This window comes from Ambystoma mexicanum, chromosome 12, assembly GCF_040938575.1.
Source record: "Ambystoma mexicanum isolate Mex_15411 chromosome 12, UKY_AmexF1_1, whole genome shotgun sequence".
NCBI lineage: Eukaryota > Metazoa > Chordata > Amphibia > Caudata > Ambystomatidae > Ambystoma > Ambystoma mexicanum.
The window spans coordinates 491,121,687-491,134,777 of record NC_090936.1 but is presented as its reverse complement, the minus strand read 5'-3'; the positions used below and the strand labels follow the sequence as shown (position 1 = coordinate 491,134,777).

Sequence of the window (13,091 nt, the reverse complement as noted above, 5' to 3'; positions counted from 1 at the left end):
CTGAGGTATTGATAGTTTGGATAGTAGGGACAGCCTTTCCTGTGATATCCTTCAGGATGGAGGCTGGGATGATGTCATCATCCCTGTAGGAGATGGCTTTGAGTGAAACAAGAATGTTTGCAAGTTCTTACAGTTTTAGGCTATTGAGGTCGGGCGATCTTGGCACATGACTTGGTGGTATGGTAGGGGTGTCTGTGGTGGGTGGGACGTTGTCAATGTGATGATAATTCTTGTTTATTGTGTTTCTTCAGAACATGTTGATTCCATTGCATGTCCCCTTTAGATTTGGGTACTGCTGGTGTAGGTACTGATGTGGTCTTTGACGACTTTGGAGAGGGCACTACCCTTGTTGGAGGCTTATGCTATAGATGCTGTGTAGTAAATTGCTTTGGCTGTGGTGACTTAAGGTCCTGCGGGCTGAGCAGAGGCTGTTAAGGTTTGCAAGGTTTTACTGTAGTTTGGTTTTTCTCCAGATCCTTTCTTATTGTTTGATCATTATATTTTTTCTTCCTTTTAAGACACCTTCAGTATGGACCCTAATTTGAGAAGTTTGGCAATTAATCGTGTGAGCCAGCAGGACCTGGAGCAGGTGAGTGATTAAATAGAATGTCAAACTTAAATTAAACAGCAATGTATTTGAAAGATGAACATGTGTATTAAATTGCAATACATTTTGCAGCAATTACCAAATTGGTCTGTTGAGGCTACCCCTCTCTCTCACCACCAGTCTACCCCAAAGCTCCTACAGTGTTTCTCCTCTGTGAAGACAGCACTTAATTCTTAGTCCTTTACTTTAAGGTCTTAAATCCACAAAATGTGACAGTTACCACATTCTAGATTGGGACGTTAAACTAAATGTTGATAACTAAGCCACCAAAGTCAAATACCACTTGAGCACCTCCCTATAAAAGATGGAGTGGTTCTTGGTTCTCACAAGATCGGGTTGTGAAAACTCTAGTTTAAGAAGACCTGCCTTTCTGCAGAACTGAAGGTGCTTTCATCCTCCCTTTGTTGTCCAATGTTTTAGAGGAAGTAGCAGTCCTACATCTTTAGAACATGGTTCACCTGTATTTTTGTCCAGTTTCGATCTACATTGCTGTGCGAGCCGCCATTCCAATATGGCGGCCGAATTCCGAGCACTGGAGGGTTGGTGCTGATCTCTAATTGGCTGGTCTCGCACACTTAACAGCCAATGTGCTTGCCGGCAGGCTTGGCCGGCCCTCCTGCAAAAGCCCGATCCTAAGGCTTTGTCTACTCCCTGTCCACTACCAGGACACAAAAGGGCGAGGCACCACACTTCTAGGATGTAAACATGACCTTGCCTGCCTGATTGACTTATGTATCTGTGTGATGCAGCTGCCCTGCAACATGGGGTAGGCTCCATGCTAATGCCTGCCTAATTGACCTTTGTATCAGCGTGATGCTGCCGCCCTGCAACATGGGGTAGGTTCCATGCTTATGTCTGCCTAAATGACCTTTGTATCTGCATGATGTTGAACCCCATGTGTCAGGAAAGAGTCAGGAAACATACTTTGGAGGGCATCTAAAAGGATGGCCAGGTGGCCTTCAGGGAGAAATTGGCCCGACTGAGGGCTGCTGTCAAACTAAATTCAGTATGGCTGACAGTCACCTTCTAACATTGGCAAGCGATGCAAAAGGTGGTGTGATAAGTAACACAGGGCACCTGAGCAAATGGTATCTCACCTGGATTTTATCTAATCATCCGACATGCTCGCACCATTCACACAGCTGGCACCAATCACACATTTACTCATCCCTTCTCCCTCTCTTTTAGGGTACATAAGGGAAGCAGAGCAGCAGTTGGGGTGGATGTTAGAAGTCAGATTGTGTGGATATATGGGCAGCGATAGAGGTGCAGTGGAGAAGGAGAGATGAGATCTGGAGGGAATGAGAAGAATAAGAGATGTGGAGAGAAGAGGAGGAGGAGGAGGAGAATTTGAGGAGCCAGGAATCCAAAGACAGAGCACTCATGGTGTTTGCCATAAATGTTTGGGCACTGGACTGGCTTACCTCCTTCCTGACTGACCGTTCCTCCAAAATCGTTCTGGGCCCTTTCTCCTCCCCTACTTCCTCCTCCACCTGTGGCGTCCCTCAGGGCTCCATTCTTTCACCCTGGCTCTTTAACATACACCTTTCTCTGCTGGCGTACCTCATTGCCTCATTCTCCCCCCAACTTCCAGTGCTACGCTGACACACAACTCTTCAAATGTCCTACTGATGCCCTTGGACCTTCTTTCATCCCTGACTGCCTCTCTGCCATCCAGGCCTGGTGCACTGCTAACGTCCTCTGCCTGAATGCCAGCGAAACAGAGATTCTCCTTATCGGGTACCCTGCACCCTACTTCTTCCCCTCACTCTAGCCTTCCTTCATGGGCTCTCTCCCTGCCCCCTCCTCTGAAGCCAGGAATCTGAGTCATCTTCGACTCCTCCCTTTCCTTCATCCCTCATATTCAGGACATAGTCAAGAAGTCCCACTTCCACAGTCAAGAAGTCCCACTTCCACCTTTTCCTTCTCAAAGGAAACTCTACCCTTCCTCACCTTCCCCCAAAGACTCAATTTTACCCGTGCTCTGGTTCTCTCCAGGCTAGACTATTGCAACATGCTCCTCCTACTTAATCTTCTTTCATCCACCCTGCGACCCCTCCAGCTAACCCAGAATAGGGCAGTGAGACTTATCCTTGCCCTCAACCCGAGGGACAGCATGTCTCTGAATCCCTACAAAGCCTTCACTGGCTCCTGGTCTCAGCACAGATTACATTCAAATCCCTCTATCATCCACAAAGCTATCCGGAGCTGGGGACCACTCGATCTTCAATGCTTCTTGACCAAATACTCTCCTCCTAGACTCCTGCGTTCCTCTGGCACCAACTCCCTGCGTGTGAAGCGGTTTACTACACAGAGAGCTGGTGGTCGATTCCTTTACTCAGCGGCTCCCTTCTGTGGAATAACATCCCTCCCCGTGTGCGTCTTGAGCAGGACCTCCTCAAGTTCCGAAAAAGTCTCAAGACCTCTTTCTTCTCCTCCTCTATTCCCTGCTAATCATACAGTAGTGTGACTGATGTGCAGGGCCCTTATGTATCCTTGGAGCCCTAACACCCCACATCTCTCATCCCAGCTTCTGCCTATTTACTGCACTTGCTTAGGCTCACCCTCTGCACGGAAGGTTGTACTTATGCTTTCCCTTCTTAGCACTTAACCCAGAGCACTTCTCGATGAGCACCACAGCACCTATCCCTTACCCCCCTCCCCTCTGCACTTGCACGTTCTGAACACTCGCAAGGCATAGTTGGTTAGTCGCCCCTCCATTTTATTCTAAAGATGTTGTTGTACAATTCATTCAGTTACTTATCTTTGTTGTAATTCATTGTCTACCTTCCTCTGTCCCCACCCGGTTGCCCTATGGGCGCTCTGAAACAGTTTTGCTAATTGTATATGCACCTAACAAGTGACCAATAAAATACATTTGGAAGAATAACAAGAAATACTGTATTTGCGTTAGTTTCTTTAATACTATGCATAAACTGTCCTTGGCATAACCTTGGTATAGGTTTTTCCATTTATATTGGCAAGAGTTTGGGAGAAATACTAAGGAACTTATATTATGGTTCAGGTGCCACCATAACATCTGACAAAAGTCAAACAGCAATAATCTGAAGCATTGCCTTTGCAAGCAGAGTAACTCAATTGTTTCACCTACAACCAAATGCTTTGAGGAGAGCTTAGGCAGTGGAAGCATTCACTTGAAATCTCAATGACTGTCATCTAGCAACTAAAGTACTTGTTTTGGCACTTAAGGGATACCTTTGGTATCCATGAATTTGTACCGCTCACAGAACTACTCAAAAGTCAAAATCACATGGTGAAGTTTGCAAGTCAATTTAGGAGAACAGATGGTTTCTCTCTTCCATTTTTCAACATACCAATTAGTCCTTAGGCTGTGAAATGCAAAGTGTGTGGGTACCCCGGGCCTTTAACATGGGCATAGTTAAATATTTGGGCCACAAAACGTTTTTCTTTTTTTTTTCAGTGCCATGTTTTGGCCATGTGCGTCTGTTTCCTAGAATGAATGATGAAGCGGCTGCAGAATACAGTGTTTCTCCCGCATGGGGTTTGGCATGGATTCACATGCTCATGAATATTCCCCGTCGTTAGGCTGGGACTCCATGGTAAAAGAAAAACACTTTCAAACTGTCTTTCTCCTTTAAACCAGTAACTGAGCTCTGGGGCATACCGCCCACAGCCAATGACTGCCCTCTCCCCAAGCCCCTCCTCTGGCAGCCATCTACAGATTTTTACAGCACGTTCAATTGTTGGGAGTCGTCGTGTTTTGTTCTGTGAGCTTTTCTACCTGTTTGCGCTTTTTTCAATAACGTTTTATTTTTGGTTGTGGGCCCATGTGCTCTTTCGCTCCTTTGACTGGCAAGCAGGCGTCCGTTTGTCAACGCCTTAAACGCCCTTCAAGGGCAAGAATCGTTGAAGTTTCATTGAAGATTCCAGAAGGCCTTTTGTGCCAACACCGCACGCCGGCCCATGTCAGAGGAGAAGGAGGGAGGTTCCCTCTTCAAGCTCTGCTCCAGCTGCGGATTGAGAAAGACAAACTCATCGAGTGCCTCTACTGTCTCCATCCGGGCCACAGGGAAGCGGATTGTGAAATCGGCCTTGGTTTTCTAAGCGAACCGTCGAGGATTGTCGCCATAGCATTTCGGTGCTGGACTGCCCATGTGGGCGGGACAAAGACTGATATGCAAATGGTTATTTCCCATCTGTGAAAGGTACATTGAGCAAAACGCGTGTGCTGCAAACTCTCATCTCAGAACAGGTTATCATCCCATGTTCTTTCTGGAGAGGAGCGCCTGCTACCTTTTTTTGAAATATTTGCAGGGAACTTAGGGTTGGTCACTCTGAGTTACCTGGGGGCAACCATACGTGGACTCCCTACTCACTGTGCTCATACAGGCACAGCTTCACCTCACTGATGAGGCCCAACAAGGCTGAAACATGTGTATGGGGTTGCTGTTGGTACTCTTATTCAGAGAGGAATTGCCATAGCATTTTGGTGCTGGACTGCCTATGTGGGCAGGACAAAGATTGATATGCAAATGGATATTTCCCATCTGTGAAAGGTACAGTGAGCAAAAAGCGTGTGCTGCAAACTCTCATCTCAGAAAAGGTTATCATGCCATGTTCTTTCTGGAGAGGAGCGCCTGCTTTTTTTGAAAGATCTTCACAGTAGGTTGGCAGCGTGGCTCAACGCCAAGGCCTCCACCCTGTGCGGCAAGCAGGGGCATGCCTCACCCAGGACTGCCCGATCCAAGGAGCAGGTTACTAAGTCCTTTGAGGGCGCTCCATCCATGGGGGCCCAAGAAAAGGCCAAGCAACGCAAGTCAATTTCAGCTGGGGTCACTGCGCAGTCGGGTCCCGAGATGGGCAGGACGTTCTCCTCTTCACCGCCCAACTCCATCTCCAGTCATCGCTCCAGCTTTTCCTCAGAGGAAGTCGGCTAACCCAGCGAAGCTGCGAGTGAAGCCGGAGAAGAACAAGGTGCAGGGAAAGGTGTCCAGCCTACCCCTGAAGGGCCCAGGCGGCCCAGGCAAAGTCATCCTCGACGATCGAGCTGGTGGCGGCCGGCCTCTCAAAGGCAAAAGGGGCTTACCCAGACCAGGAGGCCCCCTGGTGGTGCCTAGGGTATCCCTCCCCCCGCGTTGGGAGGCCTCAGCAAAGCTGGTAGAGAAGATGTCGGGGAAGAGGATGCCATCAATAAGCAGAGATCAAACCCTCAGGATGCAAAAAAAAAGGGGGGGCCTCAGCTGTGCTCCACGGCATGGATATTTCCTTCTCAGATGAGGAGGACCTGGTGTCCGTTCACACGGTCTTGGCAGACGTGGGCAACAAGGATGCCTGTAACACTGAGGGGGACGACAGCGGAAATGCCAATGACGACGAGGGTGCTGGGCCCAGCAAACCTACTCCCCTAACACCTCTAAGGGATGCATCGCTGAACATCCTCTCGACCCTCAACACCCTGGTGTCGGAGATCCAGAAGAGAATCCAACAGCACCTCCGACTCCTGCCCCAGCGACACTGGCCCAGCCCCCGGCAAAGAAGAGGCGACGGCATCCTGCACCGCTGCATCAACTTCCACACATGCCCTCCCCCCTAGGGATATGGGGATGGACATGTCGACTACGGACACAGACAACGACAGCAGCGTTTCTCCGCCACCAAGGGCTTTTCCCAGGATGAAGTGGGGTTGTTCTATGCCATGGTAGCCAGAGCGTCTGAGATCTTCCAGCTGACGCCAGAAGTTCCTTTACCAACCTTGTGAAGCCAAAAGAAAGACCATTTTATCAGTGCCTCTCCTGGACAACGTTTAGGACGAGGACCTGGCATTGATGAGAAACCTGGCCTCGGCCCCAGCGAAGAGGAATAGGCTGGAGAAAAAGTACTGGGTGCTGGAGTCTGCACCCAAGTTCCTACATTCGCAGCCTTCTCCGGACTCGGTGGTCTCGGCGGCAGCAAGAAAGAAGTCATCTAATCCCTTGTCTTCCTCCTCCGTCCCTCCAGACAGCGAGGGGAAGAAATTAGATGCCATAGTTAATTGGGTAGGAAAGTGATCTACTTGGCGCCGACGACAGTCAAGGCGGCTAACGCGCTTGCAATCCTGGCCACATACGACAGGGAGCTTTGGTATAAGATGGCCCCGCTGATGGAGTTTCTGCCTGATGACAAACAGGTCGAGGCGCTGGCGTTCCTCCAGGAGGGCGAGGTGACCATGCCATCACTGTGGCAGTGGATATCGTGGACACGAGGTTCCACCAGATGGGGAACAGTGTCTGCCTCAGTCGTCGTGGCTGATTGAAAGCCACCAACTTCCATCAGGAGGTCCAGATGAGGGTGCTGGACATGCCTTTTGACGGGGACAACTTCTTTGAGAAGGCCGTCGATGAATCGTTGCAGGCCATTAAGACCGACACGGAGATGGCTTGTGCCCTGGGCACGCTTCAGCAACATGGTCCTTCCTTTCGTACCTCAGGAAGAAAATCCGGCAGGTCTTCGAAGGGTTTCGGCAGGGGGTCCTCTTTTTACGGCCAGCCCTCCCGATCCACGACCCAGGAGGCCTACAGGGGCCGCTCCAAGGCATTCGGAGGAGGTGGCCGACGTCGTCGCTCCCAAGACCGGGGGTTGGAGGCCCATTCTAGACCTGCGGCGCCTCAATAAATGCCTCAAGTCCCAGAAATTCAGGATGGTCACACTGCAGCACGTGCTCAGCCAACTGGAGGAAGGAGACTTCCTGACATCGCTGAATCTGGAGGACGCTAATTTCCATGTCCCCATTCGCGAAAAACATTGAAAGTTCCTGCGCTTCATAGTGCAGGGAAAGCACCATCAGTTCAAGGCCCTTCCCTTCAGACTGAAGTCAGTGCCCAGGGTGTTTATGAAGTGCTTGGCACCAGTGGCGGCCCACCTGCGTCTACAGGGGATACACATGTACCTCTCCGCTCATCCGGGCCAGGTTAAGGGAACTGCCTGTCGAAAACAATGAGAGGTCCGTCCGGCTGCTGACAGATCTGGGGTTCTCCGTCAACTATCCAAAGTCCTGCTTGTTACAATTGCAGAACGTGCTGTTCCTGGTGGCCAGACTCAACAGTGTCCTGCCTGGGAGCTCCCTCGGACGAGTGGATGGCGGCCCTGTTAATCGAGGTGCAATGGCTTTTGACACTGAAGACTGCCACGGTGCGGACCATGAATTCTCTACTTGGCATGATGATGTTGTGCATTTAACTGATCTGGCTCTGCAGGTTGCTCATCCGACCCCTTCAGGAATTCCTGGATGCTCGGTGGATCCAGGTATCCGTAAGCTTTGCAGACAAGATTACTCTCGCCGAGGAGTTCTGTTGTGCAAAAAGGTGGTGGGGCGTGTGCCCCAGCATATCCAGGGGCCCGGATTTCCAGAGCCCCCCCTACCAGGAGACGGTCACCACGGACGCTTCCCTGGAGGGCTGGGGAGCCCACACCGGACATCTCCACGCCAGAGGCCTGTGGCTGCCAGAGGAGAGAGATCTCCACATCAATGTCCTGGAGCTGCAGGCAGTGTTCTGGGCCCTCAGGTCGTTCCTCCCATCCCTCAAGGGCAAGGTGGTTAGGCTCTTCACGGACAATACCACCACAGTGTTCTACATCAGGAAGCGGGGGGGGGAACCAGGTCCCCAGTGCTCTTCAGAGAGGTGCAGGAATTGTGGCACTAGGCCGTTGCCCAGGAAATGTTCCTCATTCCTTTCCACCTGGTGGGGGTAAAGAACACCATCGCAGACTCCCTCTGCAGGGTGCTGCGCTCTTGCCATGAGTAGGAGCTTCGACAGGATCAAGTGAACAGCCTCTTCCTCAAATGGGGCAGACCCCAGATCAATCTGTTTGCGACGGCAACAAATTCCAAATGCCAGAAATTCACCTGCAGGTTCCACCAGTCTAGGAGCATGGGGGGGGACGTGTTTTCCTTCCTGTGGGAAGGCCTGTTCCTGTATGCGTTCCCCCTGTTGTCTCTCCTGCTGAGAGTCATGAATCAACTCACAGTGCCGATCCTGGATGATCCTCGTCACCCCGGCGTGGCCGAGGCAGATTTGGTACCTGGACCTTCTCAGCATGTCGACGTCGCCTCCAGTCAAGCTGCCAGTGGTCGCGCATCTGCTCACCAGAGAAGGAGGCGTAATCCTGCATCATGACCCAGGATCACAGAACCTCAAGGCTTGGCTCCTGCAGCCTTAGAGTTCGGAGGGTATGAGTTGCCGGTGGACTGCAAGGAGGTCCTTGCCAGGGCCAGGGTGTTGTCGACTCTTAATTGCTACGGGCACAAGTGGAAGCATTTCGCTACATGGTGCCGGTCTCAGAAGATCAACCCTCCGAGGGTCACGGCCCTGCAAATTCTTTTCCGTACTTGTCCTTGGCCAAGGCGGGGCTGGCGCACGCCTCTATCAAGGTGCATCTGGCAGCTATCTCCCGCTACACCAGGTCTCCAGGCCGGTCTTCTCTTTAGTCCCACTGCCTCGTCAAAGAGTTCCTCAAAGGATTGTTTTGTTTGTTCCTGCGGGTGAGGGCGCCTGTCCCAGCATGGGAACTCAACGTGGTACTTACGAGGCTCATGGGGGGGTGGGGGCTTCAAGCCTATGCATTAGGCCGCTCTCAAGTTCCTCTTGTGAAAAGGACTTTCCACATAACCATTAACTTTGCCAGGAGGGTAGGTGAGATCGAGGCCCTATCCTACAAACAGCCTTGTCTGACTTTTCATGACACGGTGGTGGTGCTGCGGACACACCCCCTCCTTCATGCCAAGGGTGTTGACTGTGTTCTTTCCGAAAGCTTCGTCGCCGACTGAGAGGGCTTTGCACTCGCTGGTGTGGCTCGTGCTCTGATGTTCTATGAGGCAGGAACGAGGAGTTCCAGATGACGGCTCAACTATTCGTGAACTTTAGTCCTGTGAACCATGGGAAGACCTTGTCCAAGGCTTCCATCTCCAGGTGGCTCTCTGGCTGTATCGCACACGGTCATCGGTTGGCAAACAGACCGCTGCCCGCCCGTCAGAGAGCCCATTCCACAAGAACGATCCCAGCGACAGTGGCGTTCCTGTCTGGTGTGCCTCTGCTGGACATCTGCAGGACTGCTATGTGGAGGTCCACGCACACCTTCACAAGATTCTACTGAGTTAACAGGAATTCCAGGGAGGCGTCCAGAGTCGGCCAAGCAGTACTACGCAACGTGTTCGCTTGAAGGTGAGCCTGTTCCAAAGTTAAGAGTAATTGCTTCTGTTGAGCCTTGCCACCTCCCGTGGTTGTGTAATGTTGTACTGCTATGTATTCTTTATTCATGAGCATGTGAATCGATTGCCAGACACAATGCTGGAGAAGGAACAAGTTACTTACCTGTAACTATTGTTCTCCAGCATGGGTCTGGCATGGGTTCACATGCGAACCCTCCCTCCGTCCCCTCTACGGCTCTTCTTGGTCATTGTGCCACTTTACTGCTTACCATATCTCAAGATGGCTGCCAAAGGAGGGGTTTGGGGAGTGGGCAGTCATTGGCTGGGGGCAGTATGACCCAGAGCTCAGTGATTGGTTTAAAGGAGACAGACAGTTTGTAAGTGAAAGTGAATGTTTTTTTCTTTACAGAGGATTCCTGGCCTGACAGGGAATATTTGTGAACATGTGAATCCATGCCAAACCCATGCTGGAGAACAATAGTTACAGGTAAGTAACTTGTTCCTTATTGGTTATGTCTCAGAAAGTGCAGAACCAACTTCTGATGGTTGGATGATGTGCTATCCCCTCTGAGGCAGCAATAAACTTATTATTGAACTTCACATTATTTCTTACAAATCATTAGATCATATCACTCCATATTATGAGGCTCCTGAAGTCTCAGGTCTACCCCATGGGTTCTGATGTGTGGTATGAAATGTATCTGGGACTGGAGGAAGTGAAGACAATTAAGTGGGGTTCAGTATAGTATACTTATGTTTAAAGTCAAATGTAATATCAAATGGAGAGTATTGCACCCTCAACCATTCATCTCTCATGCCTCATTTGGTGCATTGACCATTTTTGTATTTGTTTTGCTTTGCAGCTTCAGAGTGAAGCAGCTGTGAGCTTTGGGGAATCGCTTCAGAAGAGGTTACTGGATATTGAAGGACTTTACTGCAAGGAACGTTCGCGACATAGTTTTGTCCAGGCTCTAATCAGGCGGATCCGGGGCTTGCTCAGAGTTTCAAGATCCTAGAACAGGCTCCAACATTAACTTGCCTTGCTTAATAAAGAACTGTGAACTCTGCTACAATGACATATTTGTACATTTCCCACTTTTTGCATCACAGAAATGGTTCCTGAATTTTTTTACATCACAAAAGAATTGTGTCCAATCCCTTCCATAACAAATTTAAATAAAGTATTTTTATTCTGGCTTTTGTCATTGGTGAAGAAGGTTGAAAACTAAAAATACAAAAACAATGATGAGAAAAAGGACTCCTCTATAACTGTGGCTTTTCAGCATGGGTATCCAACATTGAGTCATGTACTGTTTGAAAAGACACTGCCTTGGGGACTCCATAAGAGAGATCTGTCTTCGATCTTCCAGCCAACCAGGAAGACTTGTTGCCACCCTCATTTCAGGGTTTGTATGCATTCTCTGGCTTACATCAGTGGAACCATGACTGTGGCATATATCCAGAACCAAGCAGCAGCCACTAGCATCACATATCCTGAGGAAAACATATTATTTTTTTATCCTGATGCATCCTTAACAGTTGAGGGATAAAAAATGGACATTTATAAACTTAATTAATTCAAATAATTTGTCTATACATAATCTGTACATCTCATTTGCAAACTGTTGGGGGTGGGAGTGGGTTTGGGTTGACCTTTTTGGTCATGGTGTTTCTTTAGTTCCCCTGGTTAGCAGGGGCACTGCTAAGCTTCAATCAAACTACATCCTACCGGATCTATTTAAGACAATAGTTATGTTCTTGCTGGCACAATATCGCATGAATTACAAACCTGTCAGAGATCTCATATTGAATCAATAGGCAAGATTAGAACGTTGCGATCATCTGTAATTTCAGACTAGAATATAAGAGAAATTAATATTCTTATAAATACCATCTAACATCAATTGAAGAACTCTTAAACAGACCAGAGGATTGGCTTCATAGGAAAACAACTTTGGTGAGTGTTTGATTCACACACACCATCCCCAGCTTTCCAGTGGGCAATGCAGCAGCGGGTGGGGCCAGGTATGGCTGGAGAATGATGAAAGAAGAGTTTGAAAAATGCAAGCAGTCTGGGACCAATTCTTGGGTTGCAAAATCAGGGAGAGGCCTGATACAAAGTTTGTAGTTTACAACTGCCAGCTGAGATTGAAAAGAGGCAAACATCCAAAGAGGAGTGGTTTAGAAAAGGAATAATGTTTTTTTTGGTAAACTAAATGTCCCATGTCGTCTTCTGTTGAGAACTGAATTTACCATTTTAACAGTGAATTAAGGGGATCTAGTATTTGAGGTAGGACATATTCAGACATCAAACTTGTACTGAAAGCAGTGTCCATAATTCCAAATCCTGAAGGTGTAGAGCATTTGAAAATCATCAACGGCAAAGTGGCAACATCTCAGAGTGATTTATGGCAAGCGCCCGAGATCTAGAGCTGATGGATTCTCAGTCTTTATTGATAGTATTAGTTGTAATATGTAGAAGCAACTCCTTCATGCAGGTGCAGTACAAGAAGCAAAAGACTGCATTGCTAGTATACAGTAGTAAATAAGAACCCGCCAAGCATAATTAAACCAGTATTCGGCAGAGGCCAAAGGCAGATATCCAATTACTTTGGGCAACTAACCAAAATAGATGAATGCAAAGAGCAGCTAACAGAACAGGGTTGAAAAGAAGCTAGCACTCTTGGACAAAGATCACCAAGGAAGGCAAATCACAATGGCATTATACCCAAGACAGACAGGAAAATTGTGTAAACCTAAATGTGTAGAATTTGGTTAAAAAGTAGGGTGACCAGAATAACTAAACAAAACACTGGGACAGGCCACCAACATAGTTCAAACTTCAATTTAGTAGTGACAATGGACAATAACCTCCATCAATGTAAAAGGACTAATGTATCAATAGGAAATGGAAACAAATTTAACATTTACTGAAAAGAAACATCATTGTCAAAGGAACATGCACGTTAAAACTTAAAGGAATAACAATTGAGACGTTCTCGTAAAAGGGTAATACAATCCTATGTAAACAATGCAACCTTTATAATGTAACCATACATTTATCTGGCAGGATTACAATTGTCATTCAAAAAACGGCTTCATCACCTCAATAGAAACAGTTACATTTTTTTTTTTAAATTCAATCAATTCGCACTGATGGAACATGAAGGGACTCCTGTGACCTGCACGTGGCACAGATATCACGTGCAGGTGTTTAACTCAACCCGATGCCGTACCCCTCTATCCAGCCCTTTAAGTTTGAATGGAATGGCCATGTTACAAAAGCTGCACAATTGTTGGTAAGCTGCCAGCAATCCC

The 13,091-nt window shown here is 48.4% G+C and overlaps 1 protein-coding gene across 1 annotated transcript in view; it reads left to right on the top strand.

Moving 5' to 3' along the window:
* Positions 1-10,968, top strand: part of NUP205 (nucleoporin 205) — a 1,887,652-nt gene extending 1,876,684 nt beyond the window's left edge. The window contains exons 42-43 of the mRNA XM_069628771.1: positions 519-589; positions 10,637-10,968. Coding sequence (XP_069484872.1) covers positions 519-589; positions 10,637-10,789 — 224 coding nt within the window. The 3' untranslated portion in view covers positions 10,790-10,968. The remainder of the gene's footprint in view (positions 1-518; positions 590-10,636) is intronic.
* Positions 10,969-13,091: the final 2,123 nt, after the last annotated feature.